This window comes from Scatophagus argus, chromosome 15, assembly GCF_020382885.2.
Source record: "Scatophagus argus isolate fScaArg1 chromosome 15, fScaArg1.pri, whole genome shotgun sequence".
Classification (NCBI taxonomy): domain Eukaryota; kingdom Metazoa; phylum Chordata; class Actinopteri; family Scatophagidae; genus Scatophagus; species Scatophagus argus.
The window spans coordinates 22,891,211-22,914,534 of NC_058507.1; the positions used below are offsets into that span (position 1 = coordinate 22,891,211).

The 23,324-nt window shown below is 40.5% G+C and overlaps 1 protein-coding gene across 2 annotated transcripts in view; it reads right to left on the bottom strand.

The window, feature by feature from the left end:
• Positions 1-1,215: 1,215 nt before the first annotated feature.
• Positions 1,216-23,324, bottom strand: part of setd3 (SET domain containing 3, actin histidine methyltransferase) — a 37,180-nt gene continuing 15,071 nt past the window's right edge. For both annotated transcript variants that reach the window (XM_046413954.1, XM_046413955.1), the window contains exons 7-13: positions 15,762-15,820; positions 13,789-13,903; positions 7,486-7,560; positions 5,940-6,106; positions 4,551-4,636; positions 2,289-2,449; positions 1,216-1,944 (exon numbers count right to left, since the gene is read on the bottom strand). In XM_046413954.1, coding sequence (XP_046269910.1) covers positions 1,447-1,944; positions 2,289-2,449; positions 4,551-4,636; positions 5,940-6,106; positions 7,486-7,560; positions 13,789-13,903; positions 15,762-15,820 — 1,161 coding nt within the window. In that variant the 3' untranslated portion in view covers positions 1,216-1,446. The remainder of the gene's footprint in view (positions 1,945-2,288; positions 2,450-4,550; positions 4,637-5,939; positions 6,107-7,485; positions 7,561-13,788; positions 13,904-15,761; positions 15,821-23,324) is intronic.

Consider the following 23,324-nt stretch of genomic DNA (forward strand, 5'->3'; position numbering starts at 1 on the left):
AACTGGTTTAAATGTCATGTGACCTACAGTATATATGGATCACATGACGGGTGGTTATACGTGGGTAAAGATCTGTCTTTGTTCAAAGATGGGTCAGATGTGAATGTCCTGCTTGATATATCTCTAGCCGTCCTCTGACGGTGACCTTGATTGGGGATAGGACTGCGGTGGGGTCAAATTTTTGAGTCAGGGGAGAAAAATTAAGGATATCCAATGCCAAAGGGATTATGACCTGAATGGAACTGTACCTGAATGAGCTAATCAACTGTATGCTCTGATGAACCATCAAATGTTGGACAAAAGCTCAGAAAAAATAGTTTGTTGGCCTTTACTTGAGATTATACTGTCAAAATATATCAATCATGTATTGTTTATGTAAAAGTGAGCAAAAGACCACACATTTGACTGTCAGGGATTCAGGCAGTATTGGCTATGAACAGTATATCAGTGCAGAGTCAGAGTTATTAGATCCACCACAAGTTAATACAAGCTGCTTCAGTGTTTTTCACACAAAAGGGTCTACTGAAATTAGCTCATTTTAAGAAAGTCATACTGAAAGCTTCAAGAGAACTCACATGAGCCATCACTGTGTTAAGTCTCACTAAGTCCCCAGTGTCATATATGGCTTTCTCAGGGGCACCAACAATGGTCACTGGGTCACTCACCCTTTTGGTGGCATCAGCAGATAATCACTGCTAAACTGAGTACATTCAGATACTTTTAAAAACACAAAATAAAACCTAATTCTTCATTTCTTCATGAAGGCTCCAACTATGTAATTATGGAAAATGTACAATTTGATGGGATCTTTCATTGAGAAAGCAAAAATCATGTCATTTTTGCCTATCACACTGAACAACAGATAGAATCACTTTAAAACAAGTGTTCTCATAGACTACTGCCAAAATTTTAAATTTCCTTCAGTTATTTTGCTTGAAGTTAAGAAAAAAAAGTAAAAGAGGGCAGTGACGGACCTAATACACCACATGTCGCACACCTCAAAATGCACTACAGAATATGATTGTCAAATCAAAACATACTGGATATGGGGACAGACTGCAGTAATTGCCCAAACAATTCAAAAGGTAAGAGATTTTGACTTTGCGATAATAACATTCACCTACCTCCATTTGTTTTGTTTCTTGTCAGCTGACAATTTGTCTGGAACCAGTTTGTGGTGTTCCTCCTTGCTTTCATCCTATACTGTAGTCTAAGTTTCAATCTTAAAAGCTAATTTTATTCAAATACCATTCTGCACAAAAGAGTTACAGACACATTGGCAGCATTTTTATACATATCCAGCAGAGGGCAACTAAGAATGCTGGGTGAACATACAGTCACAAACATTCTGCATTGTTGAATCAAATTTTTTTCAGCTTCTACATTTCTGAGTCTTTTAAAAGACACAAATATAAATAAATAGCATGGGCTGTGGCATTAAGGGAATTATACTTTTTCCCTGTTCTCTTTGGGATTATCCTCAAATTGACTGGCACTGAGAATGGCCATTTCCCTCTGGCCATTTTGGGCTGAAATTCCAATCATGTCCAAAGCTGAATTAACATTTTTCCTGACCTTCTCCTGACTTTCCTCTTGCACTGACTGTCCATTAGCTTCCATATCCGTTCCATATGCAGCCCTTTCACCATTAAGGAGGTGACTGTGCTCCTCCACCTGGATTTCCTGGCTTTCTTCAACCTCCTCCAGCTGGCGTAGGATAATAGGAAGCTTAGTATCTGTGTCTGCATTCTCTGACAAGGTGATATCGCTTTCTTTGTAGCGAGGCAACGGAGCACCCTCCTCCAGGCTTTTCTGGAAGTGCAAGCGCTTGGCCTGTCCACTGGTCAATGCCTTTTCCAGTATCTGCTTCTCGGCCAGGCGGAGCTGGATCACCACACGAGAATGGAGAGATAGATCAGGTTTCTCAAGCATGGAGCAGTCATCCTACAAAAGACCAGGCCAGGAGTTAAGAGAAGAAAAAAAAGTGCAGGGAAAGATAATAAGTCAGCTTCACACATTAAATTCACATGTCAGATTATTGAAAAGTTCTTGGTACACATTTCTGACTTTGGAATGGCGGTGGCAGGATTCTAACATTTTTTTTTTCTTTTAACAGAATCCATAATCATGCAATTATGCCTTCAAAATTCATGAAACATGAACATCGCTGGATTAAGACCTTTCATACAAACTAGTTTGACTGAACCATACTGAACATTTGACACTCTATGCAATCGGGCAGCCCATAATTACAACTCTCAACATAATTTAACTTCTAGCCAACTCACCTCTGATGTTGTCTTGTAGCTCTTGAGCAGCAGAGCCGCCCGGGTCTCGAGAAAAGTCCACAACTTAATCTCATTCTCCCAGCTGACAGGGAATTCGCTATTGCCCAGGGTGAAGATCTTATTGATAGCACAATCTCCAAGCAGGTAATCCTTAAGTTCCTCTGAAATCATAAAGGGTTAGGTAGAGTAAACATTAGCATTAGTATCTCTTTAAAAGAAACCACAGCCAAACTCCAAGCCTACAATTAGTAAAAAGTACTGAAGTGAAAATTGATCAAAAAAGTAGTCAGGTGGTCAATTACTTTTGTTCATATAGTGTAACTTGGGTCCTGGGCCTTGGGTTCTAGAAACTGAGTGACCCAAGAAGATTTCTAATCCAGAAAAAGATGACATGATAAGATTCATGAAACTGACAAAGAGGTGTGAAACATGTTAAGCCTAATTTAACAGAAAATTGAGAAAATTGCAGTGTGTGCAGATTGTGTCAGTATTGAAACATTACACCTTTTAATGACTTATTCAGATATTTTATCTTGTAGGCTATCAGGGTTTTGTTTTAACAGCAATGTGTCTCAATTCAATTCAGATCAGAATCAGAATTCCTTTATTTATCCCTGAAGGGAAATTCTTAAAATTCTTTAAAAATTCGGTTTATTTATACAGTGTCAATTCAACAAAAGTTATCTCATGACACTTTCCAGTTAGAGCAGGTCGAGACCAAATTTTAATTTAATTTTGTAATACAGAGAACCCAACATTCCCCCGTATCTGAGATTCTAGGTACAGTACAAGATCCAGAACACAACTATAGTTGTTGAAATGGTAATACTGAGACTTTACTCACTTCACTCTAAGAGATGGGGTATTAATTTCACCCACAACCAGTATTAGCACAGACTTATGCAGCATACATCTAAGTATTGTCTCTTGGGGTTGGGAACAGATTTCTGGTTGCATTTTGGATCTGGTTCTAAGTTCCAGGGTTTTGCCTTGTTAACATGTCTAACATCACCAGTAGCAGACTAGATCAGTTTCAGTTAAATAACATTAATTCTTTAATGGCTAAAATGAATTATCTAGCTAATTTTTGGAGCAATGTGCTCTCTATAAGTCCATGTCTAAACTCTGTTTAGAGACTGTTTCAGAGAGAAGTGACATTTGTCTATGAAGCTGAATGATTTGAAAGTATGTATAAATAAATATTGTCTAGTTAGCCAGCTTAATTCTCTCTGTTGTGGACACAGAGATAAAACTAATAATCTTCTGATTTAATGGTGAAGAAAATATAAAAAAATGTTCCCTTAAATTGTAATTTGTGACCAAGGTTTCTGCATCAAATCTTTTTGTGCCAAAACTTTGGCTAAGCCAGTCAGCCCTTCAAGACTGTTTTGTTAAGAGCATCAATTTAATTTCTTTCATAATAAGAAAAAAAATAGTCAGTCTTTAGGTCTCTGAACTCGTTTTGGTGGCTTGGTTACTTGGAAGTCTTAGAAGGCAAACTGTGCATACTTATTCCATCTTGTCACAGAGGCATACATGTTTGCAAGAGATAATACATAGACAAAACATCTAAAATTGTGTGGGGGCTGTTTTAATAATTAACATGCAACAAAAAATGTAGCAATATACCAACTGCAGTCCTAAAGAGATGTCATGTAAAAGACGAAGATGTGGCCTTGTGTGGCTGGAGATTTACTTGACGACGGCATCATTCTGCATACTGTGCATGCCGATGAATATTGCAAACCCCTATAGTGGATTGTTCCTTTTACATTTGGTGACCTGCCTTGATCACCTAACTATCTCTCTCTTTTCTCTACCTATACCTCTCTTTCACTTTCTATTCTCTTACCATCTGCTGAAGTGCTCATGATTGCTTCATAATAGTCTTGAAGGAGCTTTGGAAACCATTCTGTGGCTTTAAAGCTCTGCAGAGAATGTCCTGTGTGTGTGTGTGTGTGTAACTCTGATTCCAAAAAAAGCTGGGACCATCCATTATCTGTCACCGCTTATCTTTTCCCGGAGTTTATCTCAGCTGATATTGGGCAAGTTTCCTGATGACTTTACAGTCTCAGTCACGAGTCTTCAATTCTTGTATTATTGTTTACTATTATTTACTGTTACCTATTACACAATCTATGCGTAAAACATGACAAATAATGTATATGGTATGTAATATGTAGGACTAAAATATAGTAGGATTAGCTTTTTTATAACACAAGAGTGCATTACTAGTTCTGTGTTGGTCTGTCAGGGTCTTACCCTCTGTCATGCAGAACACTCTGAGGAAAGCTAGAAGCTGGGCTGAAATGGGTGGTTCATTACAGTGCAGAGCAAAAATACAGGACCTGAAAATAGCATACAGACCATATTAGTAGTAATGAGTTAAACAAATTATAAAATACCTGAGCATATGCATTGATTGAATATAGGTACATAGAGTATATGTCAACAGTGTTATGAAAGACTACTCATTCAGCACAATAATCCTGTAATAAACATTCTTGCAGTACAGTATACATACAGTATACAAATGTGCTTCCTTACACATAAGAAAGAAAAATAATTATAAAATGTACCACCACCTGTGCCTGCAGATCATTTGATTCTATCACATCTTAACCTGGTCTTTCTTGGGTAAATATAATTACATATCGTTGCATTGTACTTGTACATGTGTAATGACAATGAAGTTGAATCTAATCTAATATCAAACACATATGAATGTTGCTGAGTATTTCTCAGGTTGATGAAAGCCAGCAGTGCAACAGAACACTTATGAAAGAAGTGTGATCCAGGACTTAGCACAAACAATTTCACATCATAACATTATACACTGAGGTGTTTGGGAGAGAAGAATATTATATTTTCCATATATTTCAGCAAAGTGATCAGTGTATCGATCTGTAGCACAGGGTGGTGATAAACACATTATGGCTATTGCTCCACTCCTCCTATTAGAAAATCCCTCTCCAATGCAACAGAGTATACAGGTCAACAAAGTTAATGGTTTGTAGAAAATGCTGTACTCAAATATACTATGTGTTTAAAGGCTTTGCAGACTTAAGAACTATTTAAAGAATCAAATGGAGCTAAAAGGACAGCTTTCTACATTGTACATAAATGATGATGTCAGTCAATGAGCATCTTACTAAATCTGATGCTCTTTGAAAATGATTTACGAGTATATCTGTGAGTTCAATTGAGCAATGCAGCAACAACATTTGAACATTTGTTTCATTTGATTTCAATTGTTAAAATTGAAATCAATTAAAAATGCATCTGATTTAAAATGCTGACCAGAGAATGTTGCATAAATTGAAGGGACTAATGATTAAATGATTAAGCTTCCTTGTGATGAAAGTGTTGGAATGGATGGTAAATTAAAATTAGCAGAGAAAGAAATGAAACCTGCTGCAACATTAACATCATGTGTTTCAATTACATCAAGGGGTAGCTTGATTGTTTGAAATATCTACTGTTGGAGCATCCCAGCTACACAAAAGGTGCATGGAATTAGACATGAGCCTTAAATTCTCTTTGACCCACATTAAAGGCATGAGAGTAAAACGCTTTGAGTCTAGTTTGCAGACTACTGTCCTTTGACTGGATATTAAAAAGCTCCTAAAAGGTGAGGAGAGTTGGACATACACTGGGATGCCGGCTCGTGCTAGTAATTCGGCCTTCATGGCATAAAGGCGTTCGCTTTTACTGACGCCCAGCTTGATCTTCACTCTGTCATGGACATTGTCTTGGTAGAAGAAGCCATTGTGGATGACAAACTCAGCATTAGATCTTGTGCCATAGAAGATGTAGATCTATAGGAAGAATAAATGATCAGCATCAACAACACTATCATGGCTGAAGACACTGTCATTACATCTATGTAAGCTTGTTATACAATGTTAATCTTAGAATACATGTGGAAAATTAATAATAAAATTAATAATAAAATTTATTTTTTTTCATTGAAAAAAAAAAAAACAGCAACAGTAACATAAAAACAGAAGGAAAAGCAACTTAAAAACACAGCATGGGGGGGCGGGGATAAAAGCCAATGAAAGTATTACATGTTCACGAACGGTCTCCTATAAAACAATGCCTTCAAATGAGAGTCAAACAATGCCAAAAATGTAATCTGTCAGATTTCAATAGGAAGCAGAATTTCTATACAGCTACCCCTTTTACTGCTTTTATAAGTAACAATTACACCATGACATATGACATAACAATGCTCCAAGCAACTCTGAGAAAAGGTGACTGAAAAGTCAGGGGTTGGATACAAAAGAATTTCCCAAACAGTGAACATGCCCTGAAGTTCAATTAAATCCATCATTTAGAAATGGAAGAAATATGGCACATGTGTAAATCTGCCTAAAGCATGCAGTCCTGACAAACTGAGCGGCTGTGCAAGAAGGAGACTAGTGAGAGAGGCCACAAAGATACTTATAACTACTCTGAAGACTGCATACAACAACTGCTGTCCAGGTTCTTTCCCAGTCAAAGCTTTAAGGGAGAAAACCTACTGTTTAAGAAAGCTCATATTAAGTCTTGACTAGAGTTCGCTGAAAGGCATGAAAGGCAATCCAAGGTCAACTGGAAGAAGGTTCTTTGATGAGCCCAAAATGGAGCTATTTGGCCATCAGGCTAAATGTTATGTTTAGCGGACACCAAACACTGCACATTATTACAAACACACCATCCCCACCACAAGCATGGTGCTGGCAAAATCATGCTGAGGAGGCCCTGGAAGGCTTGAAAAGTTGGAGTAAATATGAATGCAGCAAGATATAGGAAAATCTTGGATGATTTGATTCAGTCTGCAAGAGAACTACGACTCGGGAGAGGAATTATTTTCCATCAAGACACTGACCCGAAGCATACAAGGCAACAAGGTAAATGTTCAGGAATGGCTGAGTCAAAGCTCCAAATTCAATCCAATAGAGTGTTTGTGGCTGGACTTGAAAAGGGCTGTTCATGGCTGGCCCAAACTACTAACAGTTGGTTTAAATTTATCGCCCAAAGCATAAAAAGTCACTTACAAGTCCTTTGCAGTTTGACCAGAAGAGGAATACTCCTACTACTACCAATAGTACTTTTACCTTACTTAGCTGCTTTTTGTGTGCATGCAAACAAAAAAAAGCAAGACAGACAACACAGAACAAGTTATAAAGAGTGGGAGTGAATGTCTCTACACCTGTTCATTTTCCTTGTAGTCCTGCATTGCCACACATTCACAGCGATCATCCTCCAGGTTGTAGCCAGTGGTGATCTGCAGCCCAACAACAACTGTTATTAATTCAATATTTATATGTGTCCAATAAATACATTTTTATGTTCATCAAAAAATTGCTTTGTCATTCAGAATTGCATGAATATGTTTTAATCTGTGATTTCAATTTTTTGTTGTTTTTTTTTTATTAATTGTTAGTTTTACTTTTCAGTCTTTTGATTTTTAAGAGAGGTGCAACAAATTACTATGAGGTGAAATGAAAGCACACAATCAATATGTCCTGGCTCATAACCAGGCTGCACAATAACAACCGAAAAGCATGGAGTAAGGAAATGAGTATGGTGAGGAAATTAGGACAAAAATAACAGGTCGATCCAGTCCTAAAACAAAGTACAGAGATAGGCCTGGCTATGTGAAAATAGCTCAACAGTCTGGGGCAAATATAATGAACATCACTTCATGCAAGATGGTAACGTCTGCATTTTTTAACCTGGACCCTATTTTCCCATGTTTTTGTGTGTAAGTGACTAATGCAGACACCAGTTTTTTCGTACTGGTCCAGTACTGAGGGAGAAGGCTGGCAGCAGGAAAAACAAACCGCAGTGTCTTGGGCAATTGCATGCAGTTAAGAGGTGATTCCCAACCGCCGTGCGCCGCGGCAGTTGTCCGGTGTGCCGGGGGGGCTGCTTCACCTGATTGGCACTCTGGGAAGATGGCATGGACAACTGACCCAAACATTTTTGCCCGACGGCACGCCGCGTGCTTTCTAATGTAAAAGATGTGTCGCATCTCAAAAAAGGTTGGGAAACACTGAGTTAATAAAAGTATTTGTTTTTGCCTGTGACTGGTTATGAATGTCATTATAAGAGAATGACAAGACAGAGGAATAATTTTTTCTTCATCTGTCACTCATCTCTCTATAATTAGGAATAGGTCACTGAAAGCTTTCAATAATTATCAATATCAAATGAAATGAAAACTTTTAATGTGATCCATTTTTCAGCTACAGTTAAGTCGGTATACAGAACTGTGCAAAAGCTTTAAGCAAGTGTGAAAAATTGCTGTAAACTAAGAACAATTAATAGTTTATTTTCATCAACTAACAAAATGAACGAAAAGAAGAGAAATCTAAAATCAAATCTGTATTTGGTGTGACCACCTTCAAAACAGCATGAATTCTTCTAAGTACAATTGCAGACAGTTTTTGAAGGAACTTGGCTGGTAGGATGTTCCAAACATCTTGGAGAACTAACCACAGATCTTCTGTGGATGTAGGCTTCCTCAAATCCTTCTGTCATGTAATCCCAGACAGACTTGAGATCAGGTCTCCATACCATCACTTCCAGGACTTTTGGTTCTTCTTTACACTGAAGGTAGTTAATGTATGTATGTTGTATGTTTGGGGTCATTGTCCTCCTGAAGAATAAATTTGGTGCCAATTATATGCCTCCCTGATGGTACTGCATGATGGATAAGTATCTACCTGTATTTCTCAGCACTGAGGACACCATTAATCCTGACCAAATCTCCAACTCCATTTGCAGAAATGCAACCCCAAACTTGCAAGGAACCTCCACTACGCTTCATTGTTGCCTGCAGACACTCATTATTGTACTGGACAATAAATGGGTGTACCTGGGTCCCACTGGTTTCTGCCAGTTCTGAGCTGATGGCACTGCTGGACATCTTCCAATTTTGAAGGGAATAAGCTTGATGTGTTTTTAGTGTCATTGGCAGACCACTGCATCTGCGATCCTCACCGTTGCCTGTTCCTTTGTGTTTCTTCAAAAAAGCTTGAACTGCACATCTTGAAACCCCAGTTTGCTTTGAAATCTGTCTGGGAGAGACCTTACTGATGCAGTATAACTACCTTGTGTCCTGCTGTGCTCAGTCTTGCCATGGTGTATGACCTGTGACATGAAACTGTCTTCCACAACCTCACCTTGGTAGCAGAGTTTGGCTGTTGCTCACCCAGTTTTAAACCTACTACATAGCTGTTTCTGTTTCAGTTAATGACCGTATTTCAACCCACATGTGAAACTGATGATCATTAGCACCTGTTTGGTATAACTGGTTGATACACCTGATTATAATCCTACAAAATCCCTGACTTTGTGCAAATGTACCCGTAAAAACTAATGCTGGTTTGAAGGGAAAGGGTAGTATTGATTTGATTTAGATTTTTCTTTTGTTTGCTCACTTTGCATTTTGTAAATGGATAAAAATAAACAATTATTATTTATATTCTTGACAGCATTTTTTCACACCTGTCTAAAACTTTTGCACAGTACTGGATATTGAGACAAGTACAGGATTTTTGGCACTTGAATTTGAAATGAAACACTCAAAATGTGAATGAAGTGAAGACTCTCATCTTTAATTTAATGGGTTTAACAAAAGTGTGGCATTAACCATTTAGGAATTACAGGTATTTTTACATACCTAATCCCATTTTTGGTGGCTCAGTAATGATGGTCCAAACTAACATAATTATAAATATAAGTATTGCTTTTAACACTTGGATGAAAATCCTTGGCAGTCAATGACTGCCTGAAGTCTGGAACCCAGTGGACATGACCAAATGCTTAGTTTCCTCCTTTGGATGCTTTGCAAGGACTTTATTGCAGCTGCCTTCAGCTGCTGCTTGTTTGTCATTCTTTCTGCTTTTAGTGTTGGCTTCATTAAGTGAAAAGCATGCTCTATTGCAGCGGTGGGCAACATACTGGCCTGTTTAATATGGCCCAACAAGCATCAAAATTGTCATATAGACTGCATTCATTTCGCCTTTTTCCTGCAATACGGTACATTTCCGTTTGATTTCACTAGATGGCGGACTCCAAACACTAACAACCTTTGCTAAAGCTGAGTCTGTCATCTGTACACACAAATATTCATTCTTCACATTTGCCATTCCATTGATCCTTACTTTAACAATGACTGGACTGAAGAAAAGAAAAGTTGTCAGTGAGTGCCAAATTTCCAGTCAAAGGCTGTATGTCTTATTTGCCAAGAAACTGTTGCGGTTTTCAAAGAATACAATATCAGCTGCTACTTTTCCACCAAGCATGTTAACTACGCTAGCAACCAGTCAATGCAATAAACCGTGGCTACTGCGTGTTAAACAAAAAAGCGGAGACATTTAAGTTCGATTCGTTAGCACTGGATGAAAGTTACGCCATTAAAGACACCACTCAACTCTTAATTTTTTATCAGAGGGATTAATTAATGGCAAATTTGAGATCACTGAGGAGTTTTTGGTCATGGAGTCTATAAAGGGGACAACACAAGGAGTGGTCTTGTATGACAGGGTGTCTGGTGTCGAGAGACTGAAACTACCATGGTGTAAACTTGTGAATGTCACCAGAGATGGATCGCCAACAGGAAAAAAAACATCTGATCAGTTTTTATCATTTGGCATAATCTGAGCAGAGAGTATGGCCCTATACACTTCAGAATTCATCCTGCTACTTTCATCAGTAGTCATGTCATCAACATCAGTAACAGTGCCTCCACCATGTTTGACAGGTGATATGTTATGCTGTTCCGTTTCATCTCTATACTTTTCTCTTCCGATCTTTCTGGTTCAAATTAATCTTGGTTTCATCAGTCCAAAGAAGAACTTGGCAAGCTTTATAGGTGTTTTCTGGCAAAGTCTAATCTGGCCTTTCTGTTCTTAAGCATCATCAGTGGTTTGCACCACCATTTTATTCACATTCATGAAGCCATGTCTTGACTGCAGACTGCCAATGACACGCCTACCTCCTCAAGAGTGTTCTTTGCTTGCTGGGTACCACGTGCACTCCTCCCCCAACCCACCATCTCAACGATGACCTTCACAGCTGAGCAGGTGAGAAGACAGCTGCAGAGACTCCGTGCAGGCAAAGCTGCAGGCCCAGATGGTGTGAGCACCAAGGTCCTGAAAGCCTGTGCACCTCAGCTAAGCCCGTGGTGTGGAAGACGTCATGCCTCGTTCCTGTCCCGAAGACGCCGCGACCCCTATCAACATCAAAGGGGTCACTGTGGAGGTGGTGGAGGAGTACAAATACTTGGGGGTACTTGGTGGGTCTAGAGAAAGGGCCAGAGCCGCCTCTATTTTCTGAGGTGGCTGAGGTCTTTCAACATCTGCAGGATGATGCTGAGGATGTTCTATGAGTTCGGTGGTGTCCAGTGCCATCGCATATGCTGTTGCCTGCTGGGGCAGCTGCCTCAGGGTGAGGGACACTAACAGACTCAATAGAATCATTAAGAAGGCCAGCCATGTTGTGGGAGAGGAACTGGACTCTCTGACAGTGGTGTCCAAGAGGAGGATGTTGTCCAAAATAAGGACTATACTGGACTTTCCCTCTCCACAATGTGCTGATCTGCTAAAGGAGCTCATTCAGCAACAGACTCTTACTCCCATGATGCACCACAGAGCGGCACAGGAAATCATTCCTGCCTGTCACCATCAAACTGCTAAACTCTGCACTGTGACGGACACACTTATATACAATGTATATATTGTTTCACACATGTAAACATCTGTATTTTTAAATTTTTAACACGTAATTACCTGTATTTTTAGATTTTTAGATTTATACTTATCTTGCTTTTGTTTATCCTATTTTTATATCTTTCACTTTTTGTTCTTGGTCGGGAAAACTGCAAGTGCAATGTCTGTACGAAAAAGAATTTCTCTTCGGGGATAAATAAAGGAATTCTGATTCTGATTCTGAAAAGATTTTCTTCATCAATGACCAAATTTACAGTCATGCCTTTTAGCTCTTTTGCAGGCCCTCTAGTGTTGCTAAGCTTGCCAGTTAATTCCGTTTTAAGAATGTTCCAAACTGTTGTTTTGGCCACTCCCAGTGTTTTTGTTATCTCTGTGATTTATTTTGTTTTGCCATGGACTAAATTTGGACTAAAGTGAAACTGCTATTCACTTACTGAAGACAAGAGTGAAGCCAGAAAGAATGACAAACGACAAATGACAAATGATGGCAGCTGCAATAAAGTCCTGGCAAAGCATCTCAAAGGAGGAAATTCAGCAATTGGTCATGTCCATTGGGTTCCAGACTTCAGACAATCATTGAGTGCCAAGGATTTTCATCCAGGTATTAAAAACCATATGTATACTTGTAATTATGATAGTCTGTCCTATCATTTATGAGCTACCAAAATGAGGGTAGGTGTATAAAAATGTTTGTAATTCCTACATGGTTAATGCCACACTTTAATCAAACCACTCAAATTAAAGTTGAAAGTCTTCACTTTGCTCTCATCTTGAGTGTTTCATTTCAAATTCAATGTGGTGGTGCACAGAGGCCAAATGTCCAAAAACTTGTTCGAATATCAAGTACAGCATACTCAGTATGTCGTTTGTTACAGGAATGCTAATAAAGCATGGGAATTTTCTGGGAATTTTTACTTTATTAGTATTATTGGTCAATTTAATCATTATGCATCAATTTGGCCTCCTTTGTAGATAGAATCTGTTCAGCAAAATTATTTACCCACATAATGTATCAGCAGGTTAAATAGTACCAAATACATGAGAGGTCCCCTCCACCCATCACTGACTGGGTTGGGTGGACTTCACAAATGTAATACGGTAGGGTACTGATATGAATAACATATTATGAGTGAGAGTATTTGCTGATATGACTAGTTTTAGATGTTAAAATGATAGTGAGATTCAAAAATAGAATAAATGTTGAATATGTGAGACTTGCAATCACTTGCTGTCTGGCAGCTCCAGTACAGCTAGCTGGCCAGTTGTTTTACAGGGAACACAACATGTCTGGAGTTGTCATTTTCACTATGTCTCTTAGAAATCCAATGGTGCTATGTCACTGAACACAAACTAGCTACTATTATCACGTAATAAAATAAACATTATTAATCATAATCATCACCTAATAATTCATACTAGAGTTCCTTGGAACAAAAGCTGCACTGACAGGACAGCACGAGAATTCTGTTCTATTCCATTTCTGTGTATTGATTATACATCAATCTTGTAGGTGACCTATTTTGAACTTGTCGAATTTTGCTGAAAAGTAGGGACTTGCATCTTTGCATTTCAATTGATTATTTATTTATTTCTTTGTTAGTGTATAATTTCTTCAAAGTATGTACAGATAAAGTGTACAAACTTTTCAACTACAAATCCTTTAACCCTTGTGTATAATTAAGTGACAGAAGTCAAAATCCCATGTAGAACATTTCCTGCTTCATTAGTCATCAGTTTACAATATTATATGTCAGTGTATAAGATAGAGACTTTACCAGTCCATTGGTGTGGTTACACATGTCCCAAACAGGGATAAGGGCTAGAGTGACCTGGCTGCCATCCTCAGTAGGGATCTGGTTCTGACGGGTCATCACAGAGGAAACTGCCCACCTGTCATGCACATTGTTACATAGTCAAGTTTGTTTGCTCCATTGACATTCTACACATCTACAGCTCTTGCTTCATAAAGATCTTCAATTCTAATACTGAAATTGGCAAAGAGAGAGATGGCTTTCATCAGACAAGGATAGAGTGAAAAGAGACTAGGATGGAGGGAGGATGAGGAGGAGAGTAGAGGGCGAACAGTGCAGAACAGAAGAAAAAAGGAGGAAGGAATAGGGAGAGGGAGAGAATTAATCAATGACCCACTTTCTTTGCTTGGTTAGCATTCAATAATTCGGTTTAATGAAGAACTCTAATCTATTATTAGTTGGGTCTTGTGTGTTGTAGTTTTGGCCAGTATTTTCGTCAGTTATGTTAGCACCAAGTCAGTTTGTGAAATCTGAAAACCCAGTCATTGCTTCAATGAAGTCAGATGAACCAAGAAACATGAGCACTCAGATGATCAGTCAGTTTAACAGATAACTAGTGGTGATTCACTTAAGACACAATTTTTAATTGAACAGTCCAAAATGTGATTATTGTATTCATAATAATTGGAAACAAACATCATGTGGTGTATGCTGTAAAGTGCAGTGAGGTCGTTGAGGTTGCTGTGAATAGCAGTGAGGAGTGCTCAGACCTCTACTTAAAGGAAACAGCTGTATAACTCCATCAGGGTTAAATACCTGGGACTCCATACAAATTTTAGAACTGAAGAAGCCTTTCAGGTGACAGGTGAAACGTCTTCAATAACCTAAAAGCAATGTGGTTAGCACTTTGACTCTGCATTATTACCACTGGAGCCACTTGACACTTCAATGTTGTTACTCTTATACAGTGGAAGTGGTAAAACATCATCTCGTAATATTAACATAGCTTAATTCAAAACCTTACACAAAAAGTTACCTTACCTTAGAATTGTTCAACCAGAACTGTATCATTTGTCTAGTTGTTTTCATTGTAATTCAGGGGACTAAAAACTTGACTGATAACAGAATAATGTCCTGAAGTAATGCTGGAAGACCCCTTTCTGCTTACCCAATGAGAATCAATTCAGAAACGAATAGCAATATTAGGAACTGAAACTGCAATTACTACTGTTTAGTGATAATCTGATTTAAATCTGTTACGACTCAGTACAGCTACTACCATTATTGTTACTACTATTGTTATCAAAATCACCATAATACCTTCTGTATACTTCATTGTCATTATCATTATCTACATTCCGATACTTACTGCTGCTATGCATCTCTGCTTGTGTGCTCCTTCTCTCACACCCCACCCCCTCTGCCTCTCTCCCTTGCTCTTTCTCTCGCTTTCCTGCTCTCTCTCTCTCTCTCCCTCCCCCTCCCTCTCAACCCAACCGGTCAAGGCAGATGGCCGCCCATCTTGAGCCGGGGTCTGCTCCGAGGTTTCTGCCTTCTAAAAGGCAGTTTTTCCTTGCCACTGTGGCCAAGTGCTTGCTCAAGGGGGACTGTTGGGCTCTCTCTATTTACAATTTAACTAAAGAGTTTGGTCTAGACCTTCTCAAATTGGTCATAACTTTTGTTGTGAATTGGCACTATATAAATAAACTGAATTAAATTGAAATTGAAACTGTTTTGTGTGGTTTTTCTTTGCACATATGTGGACTACAGGTCTGTCAACAACCTGTTTGATCATCTGACTGCTCATTTTGCCGTGTCCACTGATCTCAGCAATTACTTTGATGAGTACAATATCATTATTATTATAATAAATCTAGTTTGTAACAAATCACGTTTGCACGCTCCAGTTCATAGGTCCAACTCACACAAACATGTACAGGATGATGTGAACTATCTAAAAACAGGCTGATTCTGCACATGTATATACGCACACTGACCTGTAATCATCAAATGTGAAGCTGTCCTTCAGGGGCAGCTTGCTGGCTGCTGGATGAGTCTGATGATGCAGGGAAGAAAGAAAAGGAGAGAGAGAGAAAAGAAAACACAAGTCAGAATGAGGAATTTCATTATGCATTTATGCTTAAGGGGGGTTGCCTGACAGGAATGCCTAACAAGAAGAAGTGGGATTAGGAGGTCACTGCTGGAGTGCACCTGCATGTGCCTGAATGTGTGGGGTCCAGTGTGGGCTAGTCAAGTTCTTCCACACCAAACTCATCCAACCATGTCTTTATGGACCTTGTTTTGTGCACTGGGGCACAGTCATACTAAAATATGACTGTTGCCAAACTGTTGCCACAAAGTTGGAAGCATAGCATTGTCCAAAATAAATAAACACTGCCTGCATATGTGAGGGTGCAAGGTTATAAAGTATCCAAGAAACCAGGTTGAGTGATAAAACAAAACATCTGAGAAAAAGGTGATTACAATTTTTTTAACTTAAATGATCACAATGGCATCTCTATTACCCATACAATAATATGCTGTAGACTGCTAAATCCAACCCCCTAATTATAAATGTGAGATATGCCCTCTACATGCTAAAGGCACATCTAACATCTATGATTACATCTCTTGCCTGTCTGCATCCATAAAAATATATCAGTATGCAGAGCTAATCATACTTCAACCATACCAGACAGAGGATGGGGAGGTAAGGATGGTTGCAGAAAGAGAGAGCTTTTTTTATTTTTTTGAAAAAGGTACATTCAGGTCAATTCATTTCCAAACCAATGTGACAAGCTAATTTTCCAGGCCAGTTATCTGAAGAGGGACGAGGTGGGGGCAGAGCGAGGGACTACATGTATGATGAAAGATGAGGAGACAGGACACACACCTCTATGGGGGCCTCCTTTCTCCATCTCAAGCCAAAAACAATACAGAGGTGTGTATATTGCTACCTTTTCTTTTAAGCCAACATTGTGAGGACATTTCTGCCATCTGACATTTCTACAATTTGCTAGTTGACACCACTTCAGAGGCCTATTGAAGGTTCAGATTTCGTTTTAAGGTTTAAGGTCAGAACTGGGTTTAGGTGAGGGTTGGGGTTAGCCATGTAGTTGTGATGGCTGGGGTTAGGGGTTAGGGGCTAGGCAATGCTTTTGCTCTGTAGCTGGTTTCCAGATAGGTAAATGTTATTTTATGTTTATTTTTATATTTCTTATATTTTTATTCTTATTATCTTAATATTTCTAATTGTAACTCTTATTCCAGTGCTGTTCTTGTACCCTGCTGTTGTAATGCTGCAATTTCCCATTTGTGGGACGAATAAAGGTTTTCTTATCGTATTAGGGTTCACACAACTATAGAAAGAGTGTGCGTGTGTGTGTGTGTGTGCGCGCGTTATCATAAAAGCTCCTCCTCTTACAGACAAAGTATATTATAGCATATTAGTGTACCAAAAAAAAAGCTGGCGAGGGGGACAGTAAAACCTAAATTTACGAGGAAAAAAAAATCACAAATTTACTATAAAGAACTGATTCTCTGAGATTATGAAGTCACACAATATACCTGGCAACAAAATCAGTCAGGGTCTCATGTTAATATTCTGTGGTCTGCATTGTACACATCCCAAAGGTCAAGGACAACAAACAAATGACCTGGAAAGCTTGGGTAGCTTGACATAATTTAAAAGGCAATAGAGCCTGCAGAAACTGGAAAAGAGTCAGTGAAATGGCCATGTGGGTGTGGACCATTTAATCAGAGAAAAATAAAATTTCAAAATTCCAATAAATAAAATTCCAACTACACAGCAGACTTGAGACTGTCAACTTTGAAAAATAGAGTAATAGCAGTCTTAACTATATACTCATTTCCTGGATGAAATTACTTATTCTCCTGCATTATTATAAACTACAACATGGTAATGGGTGCATACATCGTCATCCTCTCCTCTCAGTTCCCAAGCATTAGTTTTCTTGCCTGTTTAGTTGCTACAGCTCCTTTAACATAGAGTAGGACATTTTGGTGTTAAAGCATGGTGTCTGTGGTAGTGTAAATCGTTGTAAAATCATTGTAAAATTAGTCTCAAACGTTGTTCCCGCTTTACATTCCCACATGCTGTCATTGCTGCCTCTGTCTGTGAGGAGGTTCGGCAGGCGAACTGGACCAGGTACGGGCCAGCCACTTACTCTTGGGAGCAGGGGGTGAGCAGGTGCTGGCAGAGGCTGTGCGGGGACAGACTGAGATGCATCGATAGCAGTGGCTACAGGGCAAAAATCGAGGGGCAAAAATCCCATTGGTCATACCAGGAGCATTGTCAGCATGCTCAGATACTGCCTTCATGTGACTGATGTTATCAGGAAGAAGGGGCCCAAAGAGACCATACACAATACAGACCTGTGCCACAGCTGAAGATGTGAAGAGGGTCAGGACTGCTGTTGTTGCCTTCCTTATTTCAGTCAAGCTCAGGATTAATTGACCAATTCTTCTAAAATAAAAAGAGTTTAAGCGAACTGAATGAAGTCCAGAGTCTGGTTTTCAGAAGTTAAGAGGCCCGTCCCCTTTCGAGTGTGGGATAGCTTGCCCTGAAAAACACTAATAAAGATTCACTACAATGTAGTGAAACTTATCTGTTTTTAACCCAGTCGTGAGGTGCATACTGTCTGGCATCTGGGAATAAACTGCAGCTCAAAGTTTTGACCAAGGGCATTGACTGAAGAATAAACCAAAATAAATGTATCTGGTGATGGGGAAACCACGCCAAAAATCGAACCAAGCGTTACACACTTGCCGCACAGTTATAGGTATGCAGACATTTCTTGCTTGCCTTATCTCATATTATGTCTTATTAACAGTAGACTAAATTATGGTCCTGAAAATGTTTCAAGCAAGAATTAAAGCTGCAAACAGCATTGAGCGGATCCTTGCTCACATGCGTACATTGAGGCTGGAGGCAGTTGTAACCTGTTGCCATCAGGTGGAGCTGTAAGTATAACTGAATACTGGCTTGGGTTTTTTTTTTTAAATTTGGCACTCTTATCCAGCGCTGGATGTCTGGTGCAGATTGGACAATGTGTATTTGAATTACAAAAACTTCCTGTTATATGGCAAAGCTTAGAAATTAGCCCCACCAGCATGGCACACCATTCCATCAAAAGCCATTACGAAGGTCTCAGTACTCAATCATCAATTCATGTAAATACTGCACATTTTCACTTTTTTAATTTTATTATTTTTTTCATGAGCATTCTTTTGTTACAATATTTAAAGTTTTTTACTTACCTATTTTTTGGTTGCAGGAACATAAAAATTTCACTGCACATTGTACCATGTATGATTGTGTGTGTGACAAATAAACATCAAAAATAAAAATCTTGTATGAAAGTGTCTTCAGGACAAAAAAGTGAGACACTACATATACTACAAAAAAAGATAAAAAATTTTGTACACACATGATAAGAAATTTTGCCGTCGTTTTGAAAAGAAAGATGAAAGAAAGATGAAAGTGACATATTTTGTCATTGGAGGGAACTCACTCCAACGAAATTCGTGCTCTGCATTTAACCCACCCAAGTGACGTGCACACACACACTGCTCCCCGGGCGCTGCACGCGGTCGCCCACAGCAAACCCGGGGCAGTGGGCGACCGCGTGCAGCGCCCGGGGTGCAGTGGGGTTAGGTACCTTGCTCAAGGGTACCTCAGCCATGGACACCGGTATGGGGAATCGAACCAGTGATCCACCGGTTACGGGTCCGACACCCTAACCGCTGATCCACGACTGCCCCTTTTTGAGGGGTGATGTCTCTGCTTGGTCGTTCCACCCCACTGCTGCGGAGGTCAAGGCCCTTTCAGAGGACAGTAAGGGTGACTCTGTAGCTGCTGCCACCTTTGGTCATCCAGTTGATCCCGTTGTTTCAATCCAGCAGGCTGAAGCACTGCCAACGATCCAGCCAGATCCCACAGCATGATATGCCTCAAGACCATCTCTGCCAGTCATGTTGCACGGCAACCTCAACCCACCTGAAGTTCAATGTTACGCAGTTGAATATATAGTCAAGAACGATGATAGTGCCACGAACCTGTCAGCACAGTGTCTTAGAGCCTTCTCTGGAAGACTGCCCAGACCACAAATTGAGTCTGATTACGACATCTGGTGTTCCGGAGTAGAGCTTCTACTGAAAGATCCTGCCGCACTCACATAAGATCTTTGACAGCTTGTTATCACCTGCTACTGATATGGTGAAACACCTGAGACCCGACACACCTCCGACAGGGTATCTACAGACACTACACTCAGCGTACGGCACAGTCCAGGATGGCGAGAAACTATATGCCAAATTTATGGACACGCTCCAAGATGCTGGAGAGAAACCGTCCAACTATTTGCAACATCTACAGGTAGCGCTAAATCAGGCAGTAAAATGAGGCAGAGTTGCCAAAAAGAAGTTGATCGACATCTTCTACTAACCCAATTCTGCCGTGGCTGTTGGGATAACGTCATCGTTACAGAACTATAATTGAAACAACGGAAACAGAACCTCCCATCATTTGCTGAATTTCTGCTCCTACTGTGAATGGAGGAGAATCGTGAAGCCACCAAAGCGGCCCACAAGAAACAACATCTCGGCTCATCACGACCCAGAGCTGCAACCCATGTGCAGTATGCATACACCGGCAGTGGAGAGAAGAGAGAGATCGCTGCCCTCACCAACGTTAGGCAGCAACTCGCTCAACAGCTGGCTGAAATACAGAAGCAGCTTGCATCCCTAACTGCCACCCAATCAAACTCTGCTTTCAAGCTAGGTGAGGGGCAGAAGGCGGGCAAACCACCAAAGAACCTGCTTTCTGTTCCCAAGTCTGGCTATTGCTATCGGTGTGGTGGAGATGGCCATATCAAGACCCACTGCGATAATCCCCCCAACTCCGCACTTGTCGCTGCTAAGAAGAAGCAGTTCGCAGAAAAGCAACAAAGATGGCACAAATCGAATACTTCTTCCAGAACCAGTTGTGGGGAGAACTGGAATTGCTGGTAAAGAATTCAGTTGCCTGTTAGACACAGGACCGCAAGTCACTACGATCTTGGACTCCATCTATAACCAGTATTTTGCTGAGTACTCCAGCCGACTGTCAATGGTTATAAAGCAGTGCTCACTACTGCAGATAAGCTATCAACAGCAACAACAAGGCAGCAATAGAGCTGTGAGGTTAGCCAGCAAGTCTCCAATCCTCATCCCTGCAAGGCACACCACTGTCGTCGATGGCTTCATTCATTCCAGTATGCCGTCTCCTGGTCAGTGGGCGCTTGTGGAGCATCTAGCCTCACCACTGCCAGGTGGGCTGTGTATTAAGAACTTTATAATTATGCTCCCAAGCCAATCCCACAAGAAGATCCTGGTCGTCCTAAGCAATGAGTCAGACCAAGACGTGACCATTTATTTATCTTTCCACCATCGCAGGACTTGCAGAGTTACCTCAGATCCCCTCACACAGTGTGTTCAGTTGTTCTCTGTCAAAAAGTCCCTTCAACACTCTGAAGTTGGAATTTGGCGAGTCGCCTATTCCTCCAGAGTGGAAGGCAAGAATCACTGAGAAGCTTACCGTATTTTCCGGACTATAAGCCGCTACTTTTTTCCCACGCCTTCAACTCTGCGGCCTAAACAACGATGTGGCTAATCTATAGTTTTTTAGAGGCTAACGGCCCGGTGATGCGAAGAGGAAGACACTAGTTTTAAGCTTCCTCACTGAGGAAATTTTTGGGGCCTGTCTGGAATCCATAGACTGTGACGTTTGGTACAGCGAAGTCTGATGCTGTTGAAGCCTGATGGTGTACCTGGGAAAGTATTCAAAGTTTGTGCACATCAGCTCTGAGGGATCCTGACTAGAATAGTCAACCTGTCTCTGGCACAAGGTACCATTCCATCATGTCTGAAGTCGGCTACCATCATTCCTGCTTCCAAAAAGTTGTCGGTCAACAGCTTAAATGACTACAGGCCAACAGCATTGAAATCTGTAGTCAGGAAATGTATTGAAAGACTCATTACTGACCACATCATATCAAGCCTCCCTCCAACCTTTGATCCTCATCAAGTTGCTTATCGAACTAAGAGATCCACTGAAGACGCCATCGCCACTGCCCTCCACTCCACTCTGAGACACCTTGAACTCCCAACTACGTCAGGATACTTATTATTGATCACAGTTCAGCTTTTAATACTATCATACCAGACGTACTGTATTAGTTGAAAAACCTGGACTTTCCCCCATCACATGCGCCTGGATCAAGGCCTTTCTCATGAACCACCCACAAACTTTAAAACTTAGGCCCATACTGTTCCTCCATCCACATCCTCAGCATCAGCTTCCCACATGGCTGTGTGCTGAGCCCTCTCCCTTACACACTGTATACACACAACTGCACCCCTATTCACCCTACCAACACCATTATCACGTTTGCACTATCGTGGTTGGACTTATTCATACCTATTCATACTATTCAACCTGTCCCTTAACACCAACAAAACTTAAAGAACTAATCATAGACACCAAGCAGAGCCCACCCCCCTTTACATCAATGGGGACAAGGTAGAGAGAGTCTCCACCTTCAAGTTCTTGGGAATGCAAACCTCTGTAGCAGTGAAAAAGGCCCATCAGTGACTACACTTTCTGAGAGTTCTTTGTAAGTACGATCTGAAGCAGAACATCATTATATCCTTCTCCCGTGCCACCATAGAGAGTGTACTGGTATACAGCATTTCGATGTGGTATGCTGGTTGTTCGGTGGCTGGCAGAAACAAGATGCAGAGGGTGATAAGAATGGCAGAAAAACTATAGGCTACCCTCTGCTTTCTCTGGGGGACAACTCCAGCTCATGATCTTGTTGAATATTTTCGGGCAGTAACAATAAAGGATATCTATGACATGATAAGCAAAATCCAAAAAAGGAAAAATATAATTTACCATAATCCTTAGATCAACAACGATGAAATATCAGACCATCAGCAAGTTCAAGTTCTGCATGCACCACAACAAGATGGCGGCACGCAGTAGTGCAGCGGCTTCTCGTGCTCCTGGGTTTAAGCCCCCTTTTAGTACTTTAAGGACTCCTATGTCCGTCTGCTCTTCATGGATTTTACATCAGCTTTTAACACAATCATTCTGCAGGCACTGATCCACAAGCTCGGTGCTCTCGGACTGAGCTCCACCCTCTGCAACTGGGTCCTGGACTTCCTGAAGAACAGGCATACCGTGAAGATCCACGATAACTCCTCCTCCCCCATCACCCTCAGCACCGGCTTCCCCCAGGGCTGTGTGCTGAGCCCCTTTCTGTTCACCCTGCTAACACACGACTGGTCAACACAACATCCGAGCTGCCTAACCGTGAAGTTTGCGGATGATACAGCTGTGTTTGGACGCATCGCCAACAGAGTCTACAGGCAGGAGGTGGAACGCCTGGAGGGTTGGTGCAGAGAGAACAACCTCTGCATCAACGTGAAAAAAACAAGGAGATGATTGTGGACTTCAGAAGGGGAACACATCTCCCCTCTTCATGGGAGTCTCATTT